Here is a 26,604-nt window from a genome sequence, read left to right as displayed (position 1 = left end):
ATCAGTCCCCGCCCGTCCAGTGTCGGAACACAAAAATACATAGTGGTGAGATGAGTCAGCTTGCGCAAGAAACGAGGGGCAAGCGGGTCCGGAGAAAGGGCACGATGTGGGAGATACTGTTGCTGGTCTCCTGTTTCGTCCCTCCCTCTCTGGGACAGGGTAAGTAGGGGGTCGGTTGTTTGGGGGGGGGGGGGGTGTCGCAGACCGGGTTTTGCCACTGAATTCTCCGAAGTGCGTTTGAAAAACTCCGGACTTTTTACAAAGTCGGGAAGATGGATTGGGTGGGGGTGAGAGTCGGTGGCTCTCTTCCGAAGTGGGTTACTGACCCGAGAACCAATGGTCCGGACGTTTACACGCCGACTGGTCGGAGTGGTGGCGGCACTAACGGGACAGAGTCCGACTGATGGGCCTGATGTAACGCCGCGCGGTGTAGGGGTTTGGGGCGTGTAGATGGAGCCGGGGGAGGGGCAGTGCCAGGGGAGCGCCCCCTCAGCAGGGACTTAAATGAGAAGCTGGCGGTGGGGGCAGTCAAGTGCGCTCCTTCGTAGATATGACAGGGGGGGGGGGTGGGGGCGACCCAAACGCTAGCTGCCTCCCGGGGAGCGGGTAAATCCATCCCTCCTTCTGTGCCCTGTGGGACCCATTCAACAGGATAACAATCAAAACAACTGCCCTCTACCCCACTGACGCTGCCCGACCAGACCTGCCGGGTGTTCACCTGGTGCCCGACTTGCATTTCGGATTTCCAGCACCGTTCGCCGCCTTCAGCAACATTGTTGAGTGTGGGATCTTAAGAACAGCAGGCGGCCATTCGGCCGGTCGAGCCTGCCCCGGCATTTAATACGATCATCGCCGATCTGGTCGTGGATTTAGCTCCGCCTACCAGCCCTTTCCTAATAGTCCTCAATGCATCTGCTGAGCGAAAATTTGCTATGCCCAAAATTGGACTTATTTTAAAAGGAAGCGCTTTGACGGGGAAAGGGTTCGCGATAGTGCACTGGTGGACGGATGTTGCCCCAGCCTCTCAGTCCTCCGATAGAAACCTTTAGCCCAAAACCCTCCGTCACTTTAGTCGAGTTTGGCTCCGAACCCTCCGAGCCTTCCTTGCCCAGCTGACCTCTATAGCGTCCGCCTCGACCACTTCCTCTGGCAGTTCATTTCACGGATCTACCGTCCTCTGTGTGAAAAACACTCTGCCCTTTTCAAACCATAAACACAGAATATTCTCCAAGTGCTGGGAATCCAAACAAAGTGCTGGAGAAACTCAGAAAGCACTTTTTAAATCTTCCCCCTCTCACCTTAAACCTGCCCCCCCCCCACTCTGGGAACAAGACTGTGACCATACGCCTTATCTCCAACCCCCCTCTAAGTTCGCCCCTCAGCATCCTTCACTCCAGAGGGGCTTGGTGCACCCTCTCCACAAGCAGCCCCCTCTGAGTGAAGAAGTTCCCTTAAACATTTCACCTTTCATCCTTAACCCGAGGTCTCTAATTCTAGTTTAACCCAACCTCGGTGGAGTAAAAGGCCTACTTGTATTTTCAAGTCAAGTCACTTTTATTGTCATTTCGACCATAACTGCTGGTACAGTACACAGTAAAAATGAGACAACGTTTTTTGAGAACCATGGTGTTACATGACACAGTACAAAAACTAGACTGAACTACGTAAGAAAACTACACTAGACTGCAGTCTACCCAGGACTGCATAAAGTGCACAAAAACAGTGCAGGCATTACAATAAATAATAAACAGGACTGTAGGGCAGTAAGGTGTCAGTCCAGGCTCTGGGTATTGAGGAGTCTGATAGCTTGGGGGAAGAAACTGTTACATAGTCTGGTCGTGAGAGCCCGAATGCTTCGGAGCCTTTTTCCCAGATGGCAGGAGGGAGAAGAGTTTGTATGAGGGGTGCGTGGGGTCCTTCATAATGCTGTTTGCTTTGCGGCTGCAACGTGTTGTGTTAATGTCCGTGATGGTGGGAAGAGGGATGATGATGATCTTCTCAGCTGACCTCACTATCCGCTGCATTTACCCCATCTGGACCACTCGAAATTTTGTATACACTATCAAGCCTCCCTTCACTGTCCTTTGCATCTACTCAACCTTTCCAGAGAAAACAGTCACAGCTTGTTCAGCCTCTCCTTATAAACCAATAACAACTAATATAGATACATAATTTTATAACACAGATACATAATATCTCTATAATAATACAGAGCGCTTTTCACACAAACAATGCAGTTCAAAGTCTTTACAATGGCATAAAGAGCAAACTAAATGTAATCCCCTGGATTAAGACCAAACTTTATTTTATTAATTGAGTTATGTTGCTGAGTATTTTTTTTCAACATGGAATACGTGCTCTTTTAATTACACTATACAATCCAGTATTTCATTTCTGCTGTTTAAAATAAATATTCAGTCGATTAGGGTTGTTGAATTAGCCAGCAGGATTTGTCATTCAGGAGAGAGTGTGGAGAAAAGAACGGGAAGCCATTTTCTAGAGAGAGCGTGGGACTGGCAATGGAGAATGGAACTGGATAGTAAATGGAGCAGGAGGACATGGTGAAACACTCACTCGGAAAGATCGAGACAGATACCACTGTCAGAAAATCCTCGTGCACACAATGGCCTGACGAAAGACATGCAGATAACTTTTAGTTAGCTAGTTAGCACACGGCATTGGAGAAAGTTCGATGCTTGTTTTGCTTGGATTAAGATTGCAAGCAAAACCGCTTCAGAGCCAGAAATTATTGTTTCCTGGTGAAGAGTAAATTTGCACGAGTGTCCATACAAGTAACAGTCTTACGTTCCCTTGAAGGAACACTCAAACTTTTATTTGCCTGTGTTTACCTGAATCATATTTACCCTAGACTTGTTTATTTATTGAAACTGGCCTCGTCATCATTATTCACCGTGCATGGTCGAGTTATGTTGCCTTTAGCTTGTATTCACAGTAATAGCTAACTTGTCACAAGCCGGCTGTGAGAGGGCTACACATAAAGATAAGGGTCAAACAGATGTTAGTTAAAACAAGGTTAAATAAATAGGTCTTGAGCTGGCCTTCAAAAGCGCCAAATGAGTCTGAATTCCACAGTTTAGGAGCATGGTTCAAAAAAAGCTGACCTGCCAATTAACTTTTGAGGGTCCATGCTAATCTGCCACTCGCAGAGGAGAAGAAATGTTGTTGTTCAGTTCCGATGAGACCTGATGAAGGATCTCGACCTGAAATGTTGTCTGTTAATTCATCTCCGTCGATGCTGACTTCCTCCAGCGTTTTGTGTGTGTTGCTCATATTTTAACCAATATCTGCCAAATTAGATGATTCCAGCGAAGACCAATTCATCGAGCAGTCTGAAGTCACCTTTCCCATCCCGGTGTTACTGAGGGAGGAAGAAGCCATCCCAAGTGATTCAGCAGAATACCCCTCGAGGGAGGTGCCGAGTGTCTCGTTCCCTCTGGAACGTCCGGATCCGGACAACATCGGCTCCGTCTGCCAGTACCTGGGTTGGCGGAAGACTTACCCTCCTGGGTCTCTGCCCACCACGGGGTTTGGGCACCTCCGCCGTCAGGCCGACGCGCTACAGAGGATGGAGGAGAGTTTCGCCAGCTGCTGCCTCAGCTTGGACTTGCAGGAGCGTCTGGAGTGCGCCCTGGGCGGGGTAAGGCACCCTGCCCCGCTCCCCATGCACAAACACCCTGAGTCGCCTGCTGTTGGGGTTGAAAGGGTGGAATAGGAAAGGTTGAGGCGAGGGAAGTGGGGTTCTCCCCATAGCCCATCCCACCGCTGTCAGATGCAGCCGGGATCTTAGAAACATAGAAAAGCTACAGGCCCTTCGGCCCACAAAGCGGTGCCGAACATGTCCTTCCTTTAGAAATTACCTAGGGTTACCCATAGTCCTCTATTTTTCTGAGCTCCATGTACCTGTCCAGGAGTCTCTTAAAAGACCCTATCGTATCCGCCTTTACCACTGCCACTGGCGGTCCATTCCATGCACTCTCCATGTTCTGTGTAAAAAAAACTTACCCCTGACATCTCCTGTGTACCTGCTTCCAAGCACCTTAAAACTGTGCCCTCTCGTGCTAGACATTTCAGCCTGGGAAAAAGCCCCTGACTATCCACACGATCAATGCCTCTCATCATCTTATACACCTCTATCAGGTCACCTCTCATCCTCCATCGCTCCAAGGAGAAAAGGTTGAGTTCACTCAACCTATTCTCATAAGGCATGCTCCTCAATCCAGGCAACATCTTTGTAAATCTCCTCTGCACCTTTTCTATGCCTTCCACATCCTTTCCTGTAGTGAAGCAACCAGAATGGAGCACAGTACTCCAAGTGGGGTCTGACCAGGGTCCTATATAGCTGCAACATTACCTCTCGGCTCCTAAACTCAGTCCCACCATTGATGAAGGCCAATACACTGTATGCCTTCTTAACCACAGAGTCAACCTGCGCAGCTGCTTTAAATGTCCTATGGACTCGGACCCCAAGATCCCTCTGATCCTCCACACTGCCAAGAGTCTTACCATTAACACTATATTCTGCCATCATATTTGACCTACCAAAATGAACAACTTCACACTTATCAGGGTTGAACTCCATCTGCTACTTCTCAGCCCAGTTTTGCTTCCTATCAATGTCCTGCTATAACCTCTGACAGCCCTGCACACTGTCCACAACACCCCCAATCTTTGTGTCATCAGCAAATTTACTAACCCATCCCTCCATTTCCTCATCCAGGTCATTTATAAAAATCACAAAGAGTAGGGGTCCCAGAACAGATCCCTGAGGCACTCCATTGGTCACCGGCTTCCATGCAGAATACGACTCGTCTACAACCACGCTTTGCTTACTGTGGGCAAGCCAGTTCTGGATCCGCAAAGCAACGTCCCCTTGGATCCCATGCCTCCTTACTTTCTTAATAAGCCTTGCATGGGGTACCTTATCAAATGCCTTGCTAAAATCCATATACACTACATCTACTGTTCTACCTTCATCAATATGTTTAGTCATATCCTTAAAAAATTCAGTCAGGCTCATAAGGCACGACCTGCCTTTGACAAAGCCATGCTGACTATTCCTAATCATATTATACCTCTCCAAATGTTCATACCCCTCAGGATCTTCTCCATCAACTTACCAACCACTGAAGTAAGACTCACTGGTCTATAATTTCCTGGGCTAGCTCTACTCCCTTTCTTGAATAAGGGACCAACATCTGCAACCCTCCAAACCTCTGGAACCTCTCCCTTGATGATACAAAGATCATTGCCAGAGGCTCAGCAATCTCCCACAGCAGCCTGGGGTACATCTTGTCCAGTCCCAGTGAACTATCCAACTTGATCTTTCCAAAAGCTCCAGCACATCCTCTTTCTTAATACCTAGATGCTCAAGCTTTTCAATCCGCTGTAAGTCATCCCTATAATCGCCAGGATCCTTTTCTGTAGTATCCTTTGCTTCAGTATTCATTAAGTATCTCTGCTATCTTCTCTGGTTCCATACACGCTTTCCCACTGCCACAGTTGTTTGGTCCTATTCTCTCATGTCTTATTCTCTTACTCTTCACATACTTGTAGAGTGCCCTGGGGTTTTCCCTAATCCTGCCCACCAAGGCCTTCTCATGGCCCCTTCTGGCTCTCCTAATTTCATTCTTAAGCTCCTTCCTACTAGCCTTATAATCTTCTAGATCTCTATCATTACCTAGTCTTTTGAACCTTTCCTAAGCATTTCCTTTCTTGTTGACTAGATTTACAACAGCCTTTGTACATCATGGTCCCTGTATCCTACCATTTTTTTCCTGTCTCATTGGCATGTATCTGTGCAGACCTCCACGCAAATATCCCCTGAACATTTGCCACATTTCTTCCATACATTTCCCTGAGAACATCTGTTCCCAATTTATGATTCCAAGTTCCTGCCTGATAGCCTCATATTTCCCTTTACTCCAACTAAACACTTTCCTAACTTGTCTGTTCCTATCCCTCACCAATGCTGTGGTAAGGGAGATAGAAGTGTGATCACCATCTCCGAAATACTCTCGCACTCTTCCTGTGCAAGGCTAGGTGCCACCCACACTCTGCCACAGGCCCCTCACTGTAAAAGTTCTCATTCTCATAGAACGTAGCACAGGTCCTTCAACCCATACTGAACTCAACAGTGAATTAAACTAAATCTTTTTTTGCCTGTATGTGCTCCATTCCCTTCACACTGTTTCTGTCTACTGGCCTTTTAAATGTCTCTATCGTATATGTCTCTATCTGCACCCCTGGCAGCTTTGCCCAGGCTTTCTGTCTGTAAAGATTAATAGTCATGCCAACCTGTCTTGAACAGTTCTCACCTCAGGAGATGTTACCTTCACGTGCTATTTTCTATCCCAGGTTTACGGGGTAGAGATCAGAGCAATGGGATTAGGGTAGATCGCTGTCTTAGTCAGAAGAACCTGTGTAACTCATGTCTGTCCGGCTTTCCTCACAGTGGAAGCAGTCGCTGGATGAGTTCTGCGAGGAAGAATTTTCCATCAAGACCAGGGCGTACAATTGCTGCCGGGAGCCGGAAGGGGACGAGCGACATGAGTGCTTTGCCCTGGCTGCCCCCTCTCTGAGCTACCTGCCTCCTGCCAACACTTCGCACGGGAAGACCTCGACATGTCTGCCTGACGGCACTGCGCCACCGGATCAGGGTGATTACCTGCGCATCATATCCCTCTAAACCTTTCCTATCCGTGTACCTGTCCGTATCCCTCTAAACCTTTCCTATCCATGTCCCTGTCCGTATCCCTCTAAACCTTTCCTATCCGTGCCCGTGTCCGTAACCCTCTAAACCTTTCCTATCCGTGTACCTGTCCGTATCTTTCTAAACCTTTCCTATCCGTGTACCTGTCCGTATCCCTCTAAACCTTTCCTAACCGTGTACCTGTCCATATCCCTCTAAACCTTTCCTATCCGTGACCCTGTCCGTATCCCTCTAAACATTTCCTATCCGTGACCCTGTCCGTATCCCTCTAAACATTTCCTATCCGTGTACCTGTCCGTATCCCTCTAACCCTATCCTATCTGTGTACCTGTCCATATCCCTCTAAACCTATCCTATCTGTGTCCATGTCTGAATCCCTCTAAACCTTTCCTATCCGTGTACCTGTCCGTATCCCTCGAAACCTTTCCTATCCATGTACCTGTCCGTATCTTTCTAAACCTTTCCTATCCCTGTACCTGTCTGTATCATCTAAACCTTTCCTATCCGTGTACCTGTCCGTATCCCTCTAAACCTATCCTATCTGTGTCCCTGCCCGTATCCCTCTAAACATTTCCTATCCGTGTACCTGTCTATATCCCTCTAAACCTTTCCTATCCGTGTACCTGTCCGTATCCCTCTAAACCTTTCCTATCCGTGTACCTGTCCATATCACTCTAAACCTTAACTATCCGTGTATCTGTCTGTATCCCTCTGAACCTTTTCTATCCGTGTACCTGTCTGTATCCCTCTAAACCTTTCCCATCTGTGTACCTCTCCGTATCCCTCTAAACCATTCCTATCCGTGTACCTGTCCGTATCCCTCTCAAACTATCCTATCTGTGTCCCTGTCTGTAATCCTCTAAACCTTTCCTATCCGAGTACCAGTCCGTATCCCTCTAAACCTATCCTATCTGTGTACCTGTCCATATCCCTCTAAACCTTTCCTATCCGTGTACCTGTCCATATCTTTCTAAAACTTTCCTATCCGTGTACCTGTCCGTATCCCTCTAAACCTTTCCAATCCGTGTCCCTGTCCGTATCCCTCTAAAGCTTTCCTATCCGTGTACCTGTCCGTATCCCTCTAAACATTTCCTATCCCTGTACCTGTCTGTATCCCTCTAAACCTTTCCTATCCGTGTACCTGTCCGTATCCCTCTAAACCTATCCTATCTGTGTCCCTGCCCGTATCCCTCTAAACATTTCCTATCCGTGTACCTGTCTATATCTCTCTAAACCTTTCCTATCCGTGTACCTGTCCGTATCCCTCTAAACCTTTCCTATCCGTGTACCTGTCCATATCCCTCTAAACCATTCCTATCCGTGTACCTGTCCGTATCCCTCTCAAACTATCCTATCTGTGTCCCTGTCCATATCCCTCTAAACCTTTCCTATCCATGTACCTGTCCATATCCCTCTAAACCTTTCCTATCGTTGTACCTGTCCGTATCCCTCTAAACATTTCCTATCTGTGTACCTGTCCGTATCCCTCTAAAACTTTCCTATCCGTGTACCTGTCCGTATCCCTCTAAACCTTTCCTATCTGTGTCCCTGTCCGGATCCCTCTAAACCTTTCCTATCCGTGTACCTGTCCGTATCCCTCTAAACCTTTCCTATCCGTGTACCTGTCCGTATCCCTCTAAACCTTTCCTATCCGTGTACCTGTCCGTATCCCTCTAAACCTTTCCTATCCGTGTACCTGTCCGTATCCCTCTAAACCTTTCCTATCCGTGTACCTGTCCATATCCCTCTGAACCTTTCCTATCCGTGTACCTGTCCGTATCCCTCTGAACCTTTCCTATCCGTGTACCTGCCCGTATCCCTCTAAACCATACCTATCCGTGTACCTGTACATATCCCTCTAAACCTTTCCTATCCGTGTACCTGTCCGTATCCCTCTAAACCTATCCTATTTGTGTCCCTGTCCGTATCCCTCTGAACCTTTCCTATCCGTGTACCTGTCTGTATCCCTCTAAACCTTTCCTATCTGTGTACCTCTCCGTATCCCTCTAAACCATTCCTATCCGTGTACCTGTCCGTATCCCTCTCAAACTATCCTATCTGTGTCCCTGTCTGTATCCGTCTAAACCTTTCCTATCCGAGTACCAGTCCGTATCCCTCTAAACCTATCCTATCTGTGTCCCTGTCCATATCCCTCTATACCTTTCCTATCCGTGTACCCATCCGTATCCCTCTAACCCTTTCCTATCCGTGTACCTGTCCGTATCCCTCTAACCCATTCCTATCAGTGTACCTGTCTGTATCCCTCTAAACCTTTCCTATCCGTGTCCGTGTCCATATCCCTCTAAACCTATCCTATCTTTGTCCCTGTCTGTATCCCTCTAAACCTTTCCTATCCGTGTACCTGTCCGTATCCCTCTAAACCTTTCCTCTCGGTGTACCTGTCCGTATCCCTTAAACCTTTCCTATCCGTGTACCTGTCCGTATCCCTCTAAACCTTCCCAATCCATGTCCCTGTCCGTATCCCTCTAAACCTTTCCTATCCGTGTACCTGTCCGTATCCCTCGAACCCTTTCCAATCCGTGTACCTGTCCGTATCCCTCTGAACCATTCCTATCCGTGTCCCTGTCAGTATCCCTCTGAACCATTCCTATCCGTGTCCCAGTCCGTATCCCTCTGAACCTTTCCTATCCGTGTACCTGTACAGATCACTCTAAACCTGTAACTGTCCATATCCCTCTATACCTTTCCTATCCGTATCCCTCTAAACCTTTCCTATCCGTGTACCTGTCCGAATCCCTCTAAACCTTTCCTATCCGTGTACCTGTCCGAATCCCTCTAAACCTTTCCTATCCATGTACCTGTCAGTATCCCTCTAAACCTTTCCTATCCGTGTACCTGTCCGTATCCCTCTAAACCTTTCCTATCCGTGTACCTGTCCATATCACTCTGAACCTATCCTATCAATGTCCCTGTTCGTATCCCTCTAAACCTATCCTATCTGTGTCCCTGTCCGTATCCCTCTGAACCTTTCCTATCCGCGTACCTGTCCATATCACTCTAAACCTTTCCTATCCGCGTACCTGTCCATATCACTCTAAAGCTTTCCTATCCGTGTACCCATCCGTATCCCTCTAAACCTTTCCTATCCGTGTACCTGTCCGTATCCCTCTAAACCTTTCCTATCTGTGTACCTGTCCGTATCCCTCTAAAGCTTTCCTATCCGTGTACCCGACCATATCCCTCTAAACCTTTCCTATCCTTGTACCTGTCCGTATCCCTCTGAACCATTCCTATCCGTGTACCTGTCTGTATCCCTCTAAACCTTTCCTATCTGTGTACCTGTCCGTATCCCTCTAAACCTTTCCTATCTGTGTACCTCTCCGTATCTCTCTCAAACTATCCTATCGGTGTCCCTGTCCGTATCCCTCTGAACCTTTCCTATCCGTGTACCTGTCCGTATCTCACTGAACCTTTCCTATCCGTGTACCTGTCTGTATCCCTCTAAAGCTTTCCTATTTGTGTACCCGACCATATCCCTCTAAACCTTTCCTATCCGTTTACCTGTCCGTATCCCTCTAAACCTTTCCTATCCGTGTACCTGTCAGTATCCCTCTGAACCATTCCTATCCGTGTCCCAGTCCGTATCCCTCTGAACCTTTCCTATCCGTGTACCTGTACAGATCACTCTAAACCTGTAACTGTCCATATCCCTCTATACCTTTCCTATCCGTGTACCCATCCGTATCCCTCTAAACCTTTCCTATCCGTGTACCTGTCCGAATCCCTCTGAAGCTTTCCTATCCGTGTACCTGTCTGTATCCCTCTAAACCTTTCCTATCTGTGTACCTCTCCGTATCCCTCTAAACCATTCCTATCCGTGTACCTGTCCGTATCCCTCTCAAACTATCCTATCTGTGTCCCTGTCTGTATCCCTCTAAACCTTTCCTATCCGAGTACCAGTCCGTATCCCTCTAAACCTATCCTATCTGTGTCCCTGTCCATATCCCTCTATACCTTTCCTATCCGTGTACCCATCCGTATCCCTCTAACCCTTTCCTATCCGTGTACCTGTCCGTATCCCTCTAAACCATTCCTATCGGTGTACCTGTCTGTATCCCTCTAAACCTTTCCTATCCGTGTCCGTGTCCATATCCCTCTAAACCTTTCCTATCCATGTACCTGTCCATATCACTCTAAACGTTTCCTATCCGTGTACCTGTCCATATCCCTCTAAACCTTTCCTATCCGTGTACCTGTCCGTATCCCTCTAAACCTATCCTATCTGTGTCCCTGTCCGTATCCCTCTAAACCTTTCCTATCCGTGTCCCTGTCAGTATCCCTCTGAACCATTCCTATCCGAGTCCCAGTCCGTATCCCTCTGAACCTTTCCTATCCGTGTACCTGTACAGATCACTCTAAACCTGTAACTGTCCATATCCCTCTATACCTTTCCTATCCGTGTACCCATCCGTATCCCTCTAAACCTTTCCTATCCGTGTACCTGTCCGTATCCCTCTAAACCTTTCCTATCCGTGTCCCTGTCCATATCACTCTAAACCTTAACTATCCGTGTATCTGTCTGTATCCCTCTGAACCTTTTCTATCCGTGTACCTGTCTGTATCCCTCTAAACCTTTCCCATCTGTGTACCTCTCCGTATCCCTCTAAACCATTCCTATCCGTGTACCTGTCCGTATCCCTCTCAAACTATCCTATCTGTGTCCCTGTCTGTAATCCTCTAAACCTTTCCTATCCGAGTACCAGTCCGTATCCCTCTAAACCTATCCTATCTGTGTACCTGTCCATATCCCTCTAAACCTTTCCTATCCGTGTACCTGTCCATATCTTTCTAAAACTTTCCTATCCGTGTACCTGTCCGTATCCCTCTAAACCTTTCCAATCCGTGTCCCTGTCCGTATCCCTCTAAACCTTTCCTATCCGTGTACCTGTCCGTATCCCTCTAAACATTTCCTATCCCTGTACCTGTCTGTATCCCTCTAAACCTTTCCTATCCGTGTACCTGTCCATATCCCTCTAAACCTATCCTATCTGTGTCCCTGCCCGTATCCCTCTAAACATTTCCTATCCGTGTACCTGTCTATATCTCTCTAAACCTTTCCTATCCGTGTACCTGTCCGTATCCCTCTAAACCTTTCCTATCCGTGTACCTGTCCATATCCCTCTAAACCATTCCTATCCGTGTACCTGTCCGTATCCCTCTCAAACTATCCTATCTGTGTCCCTGTCCATATCCCTCTAAACCTTTCCTATCCATGTACCTGTCCATATCCCTCTAAACCTTTCCTATCGTTGTACCTGTCCGTATCCCTCTAAACATTTCCTATCTGTGTACCTGTCCGTATCCCTCTAAAACTTTCCTATCCGTGTACCTGTCCGTATCCCTCTAAACCTTTCCTATCTGTGTCCCTGTCCGGATCCCTCTAAACCTTTCCTATCCGTGTACCTGTCCGTATCCCTCTAAACCTTTCCTATCCGTGTACCTGTCCGTATCCCTCTAAACCTTTCCTATCCGTGTACCTGTCCGTATCCCTCTAAACCTTTCCTATCCGTGTACCTGTCCGTATCGCTCTAAACCTTTCCTATCCGTGTACCTGTCCATATCCCTCTGAACCTTTCCTATCCGTGTACCTGTCCGTATCCCTCTGAACCTTTCCTATCCGTGTACCTGCCCGTATCCCTCTAAACCATTCCTATCCGTGTACCTGTACATATCCCTCTAAACCTTTCCTATCCGTGTACCTGTCCGTATCCCTCTAAACCTATCCTATTTGTGTCCCTGTCCGTATCCCTCTGAACCTTTCCTATCCGTGTACCTGTCTGTATCCCTCTAAACCTTTCCTATCTGTGTACCTCTCCGTATCCCTCTAAACCATTCCTATCCGTGTACCTGTCCGTATCCCTCTCAAACTATCCTATCTGTGTCCCTGTCTGTATCCGTCTAAACCTTTCCTATCCGAGTACCAGTCCGTATCCCTCTAAACCTATCCTATCTGTGTCCCTGTCCATATCCCTCTATACCTTTCCTATCCGTGTACCCATCCGTATCCCTCTAACCCTTTCCTATCCGTGTACCTGTCCGTATCCCTCTAACCCATTCCTATCGGTGTACCTGTCTGTATCCCTCTAAACCTTTCCTATCCGTGTCCGTGTCCATATCCCTCTAAACCTATCCTATCTTTGTCCCTGTCTGTATCCCTCTAAACCTTTCCTATCCGTGTACCTGTCCGTATCCCTCTAAACCTTTCCTCTCGGTGTACCTGTCCGTATCCCTTAAACCTTTCCTATCCGTGTACCTGTCCGTATCCCTCTAAACCTTCCCAATCCATGTCCCTGTCCGTATCCCTCTAAACCTTTCCTATCCGTGTACCTGTCCGTATCCCTCGAACCCTTTCCTATCCGTGTACCTGTCCGTATCCCTCTGAACCATTCCTATCCGTGTCCCTGTCAGTATCCCTCTGAACCATTCCTATCCGTGTCCCAGTCCGTATCCCTCTGAACCTTTCCTATCCGTGTACCTGTACAGATCACTCTAAACCTGTAACTGTCCATATCCCTCTATACCTTTCCTATCCGTATCCCTCTAAACCTTTGCTATCCGTGTACCTGTCCGAATCCCTCTAAACCTTTCCTATCCGTGTACCTGTCCGAATCCCTCTAAACCTTTCCTATCCATGTACCTGTCAGTATCCCTCTAAACCTTTCCTATCCGTGTACCTGTCCGTATCCCTCTAAACCTTTCCTATCCGTGTACCTGTCCATATCACTCTGAACCTATCCTATCAATGTCCCTGTTCGTATCCCTCTAAACCTATCCTATCTGTGTCCCTGTCCGTATCCCTCTGAACCTTTCCTATCCGCGTACCTGTCCATATCACTCTAAACCTTTCCTATCCGCGTACCTGTCCATATCACTCTAAAGCTTTCCTATCCGTGTACCCATCCGTATCCCTCTAAACCTTTCCTATCCGTGTACCTGTCCGTATCCCTCTAAACCTTTCCTATCTGTGTACCTGTCCGTATCCCTCTAAAGCTTTCCTATCCGTGTACCCGACCATATCCCTCTAAACCTTTCCTATCCTTGTACCTGTCCGTATCCCTCTGAACCATTCCTATCCGTGTACCTGTCTGTATCCCTCTAAACCTTTCCTATCTGTGTACCTGTCCGTATCCCTCTAAACCTTTCCTATCTGTGTACCTCTCCGTATCTCTCTCAAACTATCCTATCGGTGTCCCTGTCCGTATCCCTCTGAACCTTTCCTATCCGTGTACCTGTCCGTATCTCACTGAACCTTTCCTATCCGTGTACCTGTCTGTATCCCTCTAAAGCTTTCCTATTTGTGTACCCGACCATATCCCTCTAAACCTTTCCTATCCGTTTACCTGTCCGTATCCCTCTAAACCTTTCCTATCCGTGTACCTGTCAGTATCCCTCTGAACCATTCCTATCCGTGTCCCAGTCCGTATCCCTCTGAACCTTTCCTATCCGTGTACCTGTACAGATCACTCTAAACCTGTAACTGTCCATATCCCTCTATACCTTTCCTATCCGTGTACCCATCCGTATCCCTCTAAACCTTTCCTATCCGTGTACCTGTCCGAATCCCTCTGAAGCTTTCCTATCCGTGTACCTGTCTGTATCCCTCTAAACCTTTCCTATCTGTGTACCTCTCCGTATCCCTCTAAACCATTCCTATCCGTGTACCTGTCCGTATCCCTCTCAAACTATCCTATCTGTGTCCCTGTCTGTATCCCTCTAAACCTTTCCTATCCGAGTACCAGTCCGTATCCCTCTAAACCTATCCTATCTGTGTCCCTGTCCATATCCCTCTATACCTTTCCTATCCGTGTACCCATCCGTATCCCTCTAACCCTTTCCTATCCGTGTACCTGTCCGTATCCCTCTAAACCATTCCTATCGGTGTACCTGTCTGTATCCCTCTAAACCTTTCCTATCCGTGTCCGTGTCCATATCCCTCTAAACCTTTCCTATCCATGTACCTGTCCATATCACTCTAAACGTTTCCTATCCGTGTACCTGTCTGTATCCCTCTAAACCTTTCCCATCTGTGTACCTCTCCGTATCCCTCTAAACCATTCCTATCCGTGTACCTGTCCGTATCCCTCTCAAACTATCCTATCTGTGTCCCTGTCTGTAATCCTCTAAACCTTTCCTATCCGAGTACCAGTCCGTATCCCTCTAAACCTATCCTATCTGTGTACCTGTCCATATCCCTCTAAACCTTTCCTATCCGTGTACCTGTCCATATCTTTCTAAAACTTTCCTATCCGTGTACCTGTCCGTATCCCTCTAAACCTTTCCAATCCGTGTCCCTGTCCGTATCCCTCTAAACCTTTCCTATCCGTGTACCTGTCCGTATCCCTCTAAACATTTCCTATCCCTGTACCTGTCTGTATCCCTCTAAACCTTTCCTATCCGTGTACCTGTCCATATCCCTCTAAACCTATCCTATCTGTGTCCCTGCCCGTATCCCTCTAAACATTTCCTATCCGTGTACCTGTCTATATCTCTCTAAACCTTTCCTATCCGTGTACCTGTCCGTATCCCTCTAAACCTTTCCTATCCGTGTACCTGTCCATATCCCTCTAAACCATTCCTATCCGTGTACCTGTCCGTATCCCTCTCAAACTATCCTATTTGTGTCCCTGTCCATATCCCTCTAAACCTTTCCTATCCATGTACCTGTCCATATCCCTCTAAACCTTTCCTATCGTTGTACCTGTCCGTATCCCTCTAAACATTTCCTATCTGTGTACCTGTCCGTATCCCTCTAAAACTTTCCTATCCGTGTACCTGTCCGTATCCCTCTAAACCTTTCCTATCTGTGTCCCTGTCCGGATCCCTCTAAACCTTTCCTATCCGTGTACCTGTCCGTATCCCTCTAAACCTTTCCTATCCGTGTACCTGTCTGTATCCCTCTAAACCTTTCCTATCTGTGTACCTCTCCGTATCCCTCTAAACCATTCCTATCCGTGTACCTGTCCGTATCCCTCTCAAACTATCCTATCTGTGTCCCTGTCTGTATCCGTCTAAACCTTTCCTATCCGAGTACCAGTCCGTATCCCTCTAAACCTATCCTATCTGTGTCCCTGTCCATATCCCTCTATACCTTTCCTATCCGTGTACCCATCCGTATCCCTCTAACCCTTTCCTATCCGTGTACCTGTCCGTATCCCTCTAACCCATTCCTATCGGTGTACCTGTCTGTATCCCTCTAAACCTTTCCTATCCGTGTCCGTGTCCATATCCCTCTAAACCTATCCTATCTTTGTCCCTGTCTGTATCCCTCTAAACCTTTCCTATCCGTGTACCTGTCCGTATCCCTCTAAACCTTTCCTCTCGGTGTACCTGTCCGTATCCCTTAAACCTTTCCTATCCGTGTACCTGTCCGTATCCCTCTAAACCTTCCCAATCCATGTCCCTGTCCGTATCCCTCTAAACCTTTCCTATCCGTGTACCTGTCCGTATCCCTCGAACCCTTTCCTATCCGTGTACCTGTCCGTATCCCTCTGAACCATTCCTATCCGTGTCCCTGTCAGTATCCCTCTGAACCATTCCTATCCGTGTCCCAGTCCGTATCCCTCTGAACCTTTCCTATCCGTGTACCTGTACAGATCACTCTAAACCTGTAACTGTCCATATCCCTCTATACCTTTCCTATCCGTATCCCTCTAAACCTTTCCTATCCGTGTACCTGTCCGAATCCCTCTAAACCTTTCCTATCCGTGTACCTGTCCGAATCCCTCTAAACCTTTCCTATCCATGTACCTGTCAGTATCCCTCTAAACCTTTCCTATCCGTGTACCTGTCCGTATCCCTCTAAACCTTTCCTATCCGTGTACCTGTCCATATCCCTCTAAACCATTCCTATCCGTGTACCTGTCCGTATCCCTCTCAAACTATCCTATCTGTGTCCCTGTCCATATCCCTCTAAACCTTTCCTATCCATGTACCTGTCCATATCCCTCTAAACCTTTCCTATCGTTGTACCTGTCCGTATCCCTCTAAACATTTCCTATCTGTGTACCTGTCCGTATCCCTCTAAAACTTTCCTATCCGTGTACCTGTCCGTATCCCTCTAAACCTTTCCTATCTGTGTCCCTGTCCGGATCCCTCTAAACCTTTCCTATCCGTGTACCTGTCCGTATCCCTCTAAACCTTTCCTATCCGTGTACCTGTCCGTATCCCTCTAAACCTTTCCTATCCGTGTACCTGTCCGTATCCCTCTAAACCTTTCCTATCCGTGTACCTGTCCGTATCGCTCTAAACCTTTCCTATCCGTGTACCTGTCCATATCCCTCTGAACCTTTCCTATCCGTGTACCTGTCCGTATCCCTCTGAACCTTTCCTATCCGTGTACCTGCCCGTATCCCTCTAAACCATTCCTATCCGTGTACCTGTACATATCCCTCTAAACCTTTCCTATCCGTGTACCTGTCCGTATCCCTCTAAACCTATCCTATTTGTGTCCCTGTCCGTATCCCTCTGAACCTTTCCTATCCGTGTACCTGTCTGTATCCCTCTAAACCTTTCCTATCTGTGTACCTCTCCGTATCCCTCTAAACCATTCCTATCCGTGTACCTGTCCGTATTCCTCTCAAACTATCCTATCTGTGTCCCTGTCTGTATCCGTCTAAACCTTTCCTATCCGAGTACCAGTCCGTATCCCTCTAAACCTATCCTATCTGTGTCCCTGTCCATATCCCTCTATACCTTTCCTATCCGTGTACCCATCCGTATCCCTCTAACCCTTTCCTATCCGTGTACCTGTCCGTATCCCTCTAACCCATTCCTATCGGTGTACCTGTCTGTATCCCTCTAAACCTTTCCTATCCGTGTCCGTGTCCATATCCCTCTAAACCTATCCTATCTTTGTCCCTGTCTGTATCCCTCTAAACCTTTCCTATCCGTGTACCTGTCCGTATCCCTCTAAACCTTTCCTCTCGGTGTACCTGTCCGTATCCCTTAAACCTTTCCTATCCGTGTACCTGTCCGTATCCCTCTAAACCTTCCCAATCCATGTCCCTGTCCGTATCCCTCTAAACCTTTCCTATCCGTGTACCTGTCCGTATCCCTCGAACCCTTTCCTATCCGTGTACCTGTCCGTATCCCTCTGAACCATTCCTATCCGTGTCCCTGTCAGTATCCCTCTGAACCATTCCTATCCGTGTCCCAGTCCGTATCCCTCTGAACCTTTCCTATCCGTGTACCTGTACAGATCACTCTAAACCTGTAACTGTCCATATCCCTCTATACCTTTCCTATCCGTATCCCTCTAAACCTTTGCTATCCGTGTACCTGTCCGAATCCCTCTAAACCTTTCCTATCCGTGTACCTGTCCGAATCCCTCTAAACCTTTCCTATCCATGTACCTGTCAGTATCCCTCTAAACCTTTCCTATCCGTGTACCTGTCCGTATCCCTCTAAACCTTTCCTATCCGTGTACCTGTCCATATCACTCTGAACCTATCCTATCAATGTCCCTGTTCGTATCCCTCTAAACCTATCCTATCTGTGTCCCTGTCCGTATCCCTCTGAACCTTTCCTATCCGCGTACCTGTCCATATCACTCTAAACCTTTCCTATCCGCGTACCTGTCCATATCACTCTAAAGCTTTCCTATCCGTGTACCCATCCGTATCCCTCTAAACCTTTCCTATCCGTGTACCTGTCCGTATCCCTCTAAACCTTTCCTATCTGTGTACCTGTCCGTATCCCTCTAAAGCTTTCCTATCCGTGTACCCGACCATATCCCTCTAAACCTTTCCTATCCTTGTACCTGTCCGTATCCCTCTGAACCATTCCTATCCGTGTACCTGTCTGTATCCCTCTAAACCTTTCCTATCTGTGTACCTGTCCGTATCCCTCTAAACCTTTCCTATCTGTGTACCTCTCCGTATCTCTCTCAAACTATCCTATCGGTGTCCCTGTCCGTATCCCTCTGAACCTTTCCTATCCGTGTACCTGTCCGTATCTCACTGAACCTTTCCTATCCGTGTACCTGTCTGTATCCCTCTAAAGCTTTCCTATTTGTGTACCCGACCATATCCCTCTAAACCTTTCCTATCCGTTTACCTGTCCGTATCCCTCTAAACCTTTCCTATCCGTGTACCTGTCAGTATCCCTCTGAACCATTCCTATCCGTGTCCCAGTCCGTATCCCTCTGAACCTTTCCTATCCGTGTACCTGTACAGATCACTCTAAACCTGTAACTGTCCATATCCCTCTATACCTTTCCTATCCGTGTACCCATCCGTATCCCTCTAAACCTTTCCTATCCGTGTACCTGTCCGAATCCCTCTGAAGCTTTCCTATCCGTGTACCTGTCTGTATCCCTCTAAACCTTTCCTATCTGTGTACCTCTCCGTATCCCTCTAAACCATTCCTATCCGTGTACCTGTCCGTATCCCTCTCAAACTATCCTATCTGTGTCCCTGTCTGTATCCCTCTAAACCTTTCCTATCCGAGTACCAGTCCGTATCCATCTAAACCTATCCTATCTGTGTCCCTGTCCATATCCCTCTATACCTTTCCTATCCGTGTACCCATCCGTATCCCTCTAACCCTTTCCTATCCGTGTACCTGTCCGTATCCCTCTAAACCATTCCTATCGGTGTACCTGTCTGTATCCCTCTAAACCTTTCCTATCCGTGTCCGTGTCCATATCCCTCTAAACCTTTCCTATCCATGTACCTGTCCATATCACTCTAAACGTTTCCTATCCGTGTACCTGTCCATATCCCTCTAAACCTTTCCTATCCGTGTACCTGTCCGTATCCCTCTAAACCTATCCTATCTGAGTCCCTGTCCGTATCCCTCTAAACCTTTCCTATCCGTGTCCCTGTCAGTATCCCTCTGAACCATTCCTATCCGAGTCCCAGTCCGTATCCCTCTGAACCTTTCCTATCCGTGTACCTGTACAGATCACTCTAAACCTGTAACTGTCCATATCCCTCTATACCTTTCCTATCCGTGTACCCATCCGTATCCCTCTAAACCTTTCCTATCCGTGTACCTGTCCGAATCCCTCTAAACCTTTCCTATCCGTGTACCTGTCCGTATCCCTCTGAACCTATCCTATCCATGTCCCTGTCCGTACCTCTCTGAACCTTTCCTATCCGTGTACCTCTCTGTATCCCTCTAAACCTTTCCTATCCGTGTACCTGTCCGTATCCCTCTAAACCTTTCCTATCCGTGTACCTGTCCGTATCCCTCTAAACCTTTCCTATCCGTGTACCTGTCCATATCCCTCTGAACCTTTCCTATCCGTGTACCTGTCCGTATCCCTCTGAACCTTTCCTATCCGTGTACCTGCCCGTATCCCTCTAAACCATTCCTATCCGTGTACCTGTCCATATCCCTCTAAACCTTTCCTATCCGTGTACCTGTTCGTATCCCTCTAAACCTATCCTATCTGTGTCCCTGTCCGTATCCCTCTGAACCTTTCCTATCCGTGTACCTGTCCGTATCCCTCTAAACCTTTCCTATCCATGTACCTGTCCATATCACTCTAAACCTTTCCTATCCATGTACCGGTCCATATCCCTCTAAACCTTTCCTATCCGTGTACTCATCCGTATCCCTCTAACCCTTTCCTATCCGTGTACCTGTCTGTATCCCTCTAAACCTTTCCTATCCATGTACCTGTCCGTATCCCTCTAAACCTTTCCTATCTGTGTACCTGTCAGTATCCCTCTAAACCTATCCTATCTTTGTCCCTGTCTGTATCCCTCTAAACCTTTCCTATCTTTGTCCCTGTCTGTATCCCTCTAAACCTTTCCTATCCGTGTCCCTGTCAGTATCCCTCTGAACCATTCCTATCCGTGTCCCAGTCCGTATCCCTCTGAACCTTTCCTATCCGTGTACCTGTACAGATCACTCTAAACCTGTAACTGTCCATATCCCTCTATACCTTTCCTATCCGTGTACCCATCCGTATCCCTCTAAACCTTTCCTATCCGTGTACCTGTCCGAATCCCTCTAAACCTTTCCTATCCGTGTACCTGTCCGTATCCCTCTAAACCTTTCCTATCCGTGTACCTGTCCGTATCCCTCTAAACCTTTCCTATCCGTGTACCTGTCCGTATCCCTCTGAACCTATCCCATCTATGTCCCTGTCCGTATCTCTCTGAACCTTTCCTATCCGTGTACCTGTCTGTATCCCTCTAAACCTTTCCTATCCGTGTACCTGTCCGTATCCCTCTAAACCTTTCCTATCCGTGTACCTGTCCGTATCCCTCTAAACCTTTCCTATCCGTGTACCTGTCCGTATCCCTGTAAACCTTTCCTATCCGTGTACCTGTCCATATCCCTCTGAACCTTTCCTATCCGTGTACATGTCCGTATCCCTCTGAACCTTTCCTATCCGTGTACCTGCCCGTATCCCTCTAAACCATTCCTATCCGTGTACCTGTCCATATCCCTCTAAACCTTTCCTATCCGTGTACCTGTCCATATCCCTCTAAACCTTTCCTATCCATGTACCGGTCCATATCCCTCTAAACCTTTCCTATCCGTGTACTCATCCGTATCCCTCTAACCCTTTCCTATCCGTGTACCTGTCTGTGTCCCTCTAAACCTTTCCTATCCATGTACCTGTCCGTATCCCTCTAAACCTATCCTATCTGTGTCCCTGTCCGTATCCCTCTGAACCTTTCCTATCCGCGTACCTGTCCATATCACTCTAAACCTTTCCTATCTGTGTACCTGTCCATATCACTCTAAACCTTAACTATCCGTGTATCTGTCTGTATCCCTCTGAACCTTTCCTATCCGTGTACCTGTCTGTATCCCTCTAAACCTTTCCTATCTGTGTACCTCTCCGTATCCCTCTAAACCATTCCTATCTGTGTCCCTGTCCATATCCCTCTAAACCTTTCCTATCCGTGTCCGTGTCCATATCCCTCTAAACCTTTCCTATCCATGTACCTGTCCATATCACTCTAAACCTTTCCTATCCGTGTCCGTGTCCATATCCCTCTAAACCTTTCCTATCCATGTACCTGTCCATATCACTCTAAACATTTCCTATCCGTGTACCTGTCCGTATCCCTCTAAACCTTTCCTATCTGTGTACCTGTCAGTATCCCTCTAAACCTATCCTATCTTTGTCCCTGTCTGTATCCCTCTAAACCTTTCCTATCTTTGTCCCTGTCTGTATCCCTCTAAACCTTTCCTCTCGGTGTACCTGTCCGTATCCCTCTAAACCTTTCCTATCCGTGTACCCATCCGTATCCCTCTAAACCTTTCCTATCCGTGTACCTGTCCGAATCCCTCTAAACCTTTCCTATCCGTGTACCTGTCCGTATCCCTCTAAACCTTTCCTATCCGTGTACCTGTCCGTATCCCTCTAAACCTTTCCTATCCGTGTACCTGTCCGTATCCCTCTGAACCTATCCCATCTATGTCCCTGTCCGTATCTCTCTGAACCTTTCCTATCCGTGTACCAGTCTGTATCCCTCTAAACCTTTCCTATCCGTGTACCTGTCCGTATCCCTCTAAACCTTTCCTATCCGTGTACCTGTCCGTATCCCTCTAAACCTTTCCTATCCGTGTACCTGTCCGTATCCCTGTAAACCTTTCCTATCCGTGTACCTGTCCATATCCCTCTGAACCTTTCCTATCCGTGTACATGTCCGTATCCCTCTGAACCTTTCCTATCCGTGTACCTGCCCGTATCCCTCTAAACCATTCCTATCCGTGTACCTGTCCATATCCCTCTAAACCTTTCCTATCCGTGTACCTGTCCATATCCCTCTAAACCTTTCCTATCCATGTACCGGTCCATATCCCTCTAAACCTTTCCTATCCGTGTACTCATCCGTATCCCTCTAACCCTTTCCTATCCGTGTACCTGTCTGTGTCCCTCTAAACCTTTCCTATCCATGTACCTGTCCGTATCCCTCTAAACCTATCCTATCTGTGTCCCTGTCCGTATCCCTCTGAACCTTTCCTATCCGCGTACCTGTCCATATCACTCTAAACCTTTCCTATCTGTGTACCTGTCCATATCACTCTAAACCTTAACTATCCATGTATCTGTCTGTATCCCTCTGAACCTTTCCTATCCGTGTACCTCTCCGTATCCCTCTAAACCATTCCTATCTGTGTCCCTGTCCATATCCCTCTAAACCTTTCCTATCCGTGTCCGTGTCCATATCCCTCTAAACCTTTCCTATCCATGTACCTGTCCATATCACTCTAAACATTTCCTATCCGTGTACCTGTCCGTATCCCTCTAAACCTTTCCTATCTGTGTACCTGTCAGTATCCCTCTAAACCTATCCTATCTTTGTCCCTGTCTGTATCCCTCTAAACCTTTCCTATCTTTGTCCCTGTCTGTATCCCTCTAAACCTTTCCTCTCGGTGTACCTGTCCGTATCCCTCGAACCCTTTCCTATCCGTGTACCTGTCCGTATCCCTCTAAACCTTTCCTAATCGTGTCCCTGTCAGTATCCCTCTGAACCATTCCTATCCGTGTCCCAGTCCGTATCCCTCTGAACCTTTCCTATCCGTGTACCTGTACAGATCACTCTAAACCTGTAACTGTCCATATCCCTCTATACCTTTCCTATCCGTGTACCCATCCGTATCCCTCTAAACCTTTCCTATCCGTGTACCTGTCCGAATCCCTCTAAACCTTTCCTATCCGTGTACCTGTCCGTATCCCTCTGAACCTATCCTATCCATGTCCCTGTCCGTATCTCTCTGAACCTTTCCTATCCGTGTACCTCTCTGTATCCCTCTAAACCTTTCCTATCCGTGTACCTGTCCGTATCCCTCTAAACCTTTCCTATCCGTGTACCTGTCCGTATCCCTCTAAACCTTTCCTATCCGTGTACCTGTCCGTATCCCTCTAAACCTTTCCTATCCGTGTACCTGTCCATATCCCTCTGAACCTTTCCTATCCGTGTACCTGTCCGTATCCCTCTGAACCTTTCCTATCCGTGTACCTGCCCGTATCCCTCTAAACCATTCCTATCCGTGTACCTGCCCGTATCCCTCTAAACCATTCCTATCCGTGTACCTGTCCATATCCCTCTAAACCTTTCCTATCCGTGTACCTGTTCGTATCCCTCTAAACCTATCCTATCTGTGTCCCTGTCCGTATCCCTCTGAACCTTTCCTATCCGTGTACCTGTCCGTATCCCTCTAAACCTTTCCTATCCATGTACCTGTCCATATCACTCTAAACCTTTCCTATCCATGTACCGGTCCATATCCCTCTAAACCTTTCCTATCCGTGTACTCATCCGTATCCCTCTAACCCTTTCCTATCCGTGTACCTGTCTGTATCCCTCTAAACCTTTCCTATCCGTGTACCTGTCCGTATCCCTCTAAACCTTTCCTATCCGTGTACCTGTCCATATCCCTCTAAACCATTCCTATCCGCGTACCTGTCCATATCCCACTAAACCTTTCCTATCCGTGTACCTGTCCGTATCCCTCTAAACCTTTCCTATCTGTGTACCTGTCCGTATCCCTCTAAAGCTTTCCTATCCGTGTACCCGACCATATCCCTCTAAACCTTTCCTATCCTTGTACCTGTCCGTATCCCTCTGAACCTTTCCTATCCGTGTACCTGTCTGTATCCCTCTAAACCTTTCCTATCTGTGTACCTGTCCGTATCCCTCTAAACCTTTCCTATCCGTGTACCTGTCCGTATCCCTCTAAACCTTTCCTATCCGTGTACCTGTCCATATCCCTCTAAACCTTTCCTATCTGTGTACCTGTCCGTATCCCTCTGAACCTTTCCTATCCGTGTACCTGTCCATATCCCTCTAAACCTTTCCTATCCATGTACCTGTCCATATCCCTCTAAACCTATCCTATCCGTGTACCTGTTCAAGTGTGTTTCAACTGTTGATAATGCTCCTGCCTCGACCACTTCCTCTGGCAAGTCAAGTTTATTGTCATTTAACTATATCCATATATACTGTTAAAGGAAGTAGGGTGTAAAGCACTGTAATACACATAACACACAGTAACTTAGGAACGTAAGAATTAAATCTACAATTAATCAGAGTGTATAAATCAAATATTATAAGGTATGGAACAGGTTAACCGGTGACACTTGGAATACGATGTGCCTGACAGTTCAGAAACCTCACGACGTGAGGGAAGAAACTGTTTTCCATCCTGACCGTTCTTGTCTTTATGCATCCAGAATCTCCTGCCTGATGGTAGAAAGTTAAAGAATCTGGATGGATGGGTGGGATCCTTCTGGTCCGATGTTCGACTGCTCCCATACCAGGTGGCGATGCAGCTTGTCTGGGGTTGGGGGGGGAAGGGGCCTCTCTTGCCCCAGCTACACACAAAGGGGGGGGGTGCAATTTATAGTGGCCAACTAACACAATGACCCAGGGATGTGGGAGGGAACTGGGGCATCCTGAAGAAGGAGCACACGCTACCTACACACACACACACACACACACACACACACACACACACACACACACACACACACACACACACACAACACACAGCCTCAGAGGTGGGGATGGACCCTGGGTCACTACGGTCATGAGACAGCACCTCTGCTTGTTGAGGCAGTGGTCTTAACTGTGCAATGGGATGGTGTTGAGGGATTTTCACTCTGTTTCTGACCCCGGGAGTGTGTGATAGGACAGTGTAGAGGGAGTTTCACTCTGCATCTGACCCCGGGAGTGTGTGATGGGACAGTGCAGAGGGAGTTTCACTCTGTGTCTGACCCCAGGAGTGTGTGATGGGACAGTGTGGAGGGATTTTCACTCTGTGTCTGACCCCGGGAGTGTGTGATGGGATGGTGTGGAGGGCGTTTCACTCTGTGTCTGACCCCGGGAGTGTGTGATGGGACAGTGTAGAGGGAGTTTCACTCTGCATCTGACCCCGGGCGTGTGTGATGGGACAGTGTAGAGGGAGTTTCACTCTGCATCTGACCCTGGGAGTGTGTGATGGGACAGTGTGGAGGGAGTTTCACTCTGTGTCTGACCCCGGGAGTGTGTGATTGGACGGTGTGGAGGGAGTTTCACTCTGTGTCTGACCCCGGGAGTGTGTGATGGGACGGTGTAGAGGGAGTGTCACTCTGTGTCTGATCCGGGGAGTGTGTGATGGGACGGTGAGGAGGGAGTTTCACTCTATCTCTGACCCTGGGAGTGTGTGATGGAATGGTGTAGAGGGAGCTTCACTCTGTGTCTGACCTCGGGAGTGTGTGATGGGACAGTGCGGAGGCAGCTTCACTCTGTGTCTGACCCCGGGAGTATGTGATGGGACAGTGTGGAGGGAGCTTCACTCGGTGCCTGACCCCGGGAGTTTGTGATGGGACAGTGCGGAGGGAGCTTCACTCTGTGTCTGACCCCGGGAGTATGTGATGGGACAGTGTGGAGGGAGCTTCACTCGGTGCCTGACCCCGGGAGTGTGTGATGGGACGGTGTGGAGTGAGTTTCACTCTGTGTCTGACCCCAGGAGTGTGTGATGGGATTGTGTGGAGGAAGATTCACTCTGTGTCTGACCCCGCGAGTGTGTGATGGGACAGTGTAGAGGGAGTTTCATTCTCTGCCTGACCCTGGGAGTGTGTGATGGGAAGGTGTGGGAGGGAGTTTCACTCTGTGTCTGACCTGTTCTAATATTGGCCATTTATTAGTAAGTGAAACTGGACATTCAATATGGACAATTTAAACTGAAGTTGTTTTATTTTTTATACAGAAAATTACATTTCTCAGTAGCGCCCGCAGCGGGTCTGCCGGGAAGTGGAGAGACAAGCACGTGGTCGAGCATCGTCTGCGGGGAGAGAGAGAGAAACGGGGATGTTTAATATCGCCGGCACATGCCGTGAAATTTTTGCTTTGCAGCAGCAGTACATTACAAAATATAATAATATTAAACTATAAATTGCA

General features: G+C 47.8%; 1 protein-coding gene across 1 annotated transcript; it reads left to right on the top strand.

Annotated features, from left to right (window-relative positions):
- Positions 1–26,604, top strand: LOC132399550 (extracellular matrix protein 1-like). The gene is made up of 4 exons (XM_059980029.1): positions 1–159; positions 3,318–3,658; positions 6,473–6,677; positions 26,414–26,604. Exons 1-4 carry the CDS (start codon positions 51–53, stop codon positions 26,431–26,433), a joined length of 675 nt encoding a protein of 224 aa, XP_059836012.1. The 5' UTR covers positions 1–50; the 3' UTR covers positions 26,434–26,604.

The sequence above is a fragment of the Hypanus sabinus genome, chromosome 9 (assembly GCF_030144855.1).
Source record: "Hypanus sabinus isolate sHypSab1 chromosome 9, sHypSab1.hap1, whole genome shotgun sequence".
Taxonomy (NCBI): Eukaryota; Metazoa; Chordata; class Chondrichthyes; order Myliobatiformes; family Dasyatidae; genus Hypanus; species Hypanus sabinus.
The sequence above is the reverse complement of the archived record's forward strand: the minus strand, read 5'-3'. Positions and strand labels throughout refer to the sequence as shown.

Excerpts from the sequence above, each read along its gene's own strand:
- LOC132399550 (XM_059980029.1), top strand. The coding sequence starts at position 51 with ATGAGTCAGCTTGCGCAAGAAACGAGGGGCAAGCGGGTCCGGAGAAAG. Across the intron at positions 160-3,317 it reads CCCTCCCTCTCTGGGACAGG|ATGATTCCAGCGAAGACCAA; the intron begins GTAAGTAGGGGG and ends CTGCCAAATTAG. Across the intron at positions 3,659-6,472 it reads TGGAGTGCGCCCTGGGCGGG|TGGAAGCAGTCGCTGGATGA; the intron begins GTAAGGCACCCT and ends CTTTCCTCACAG.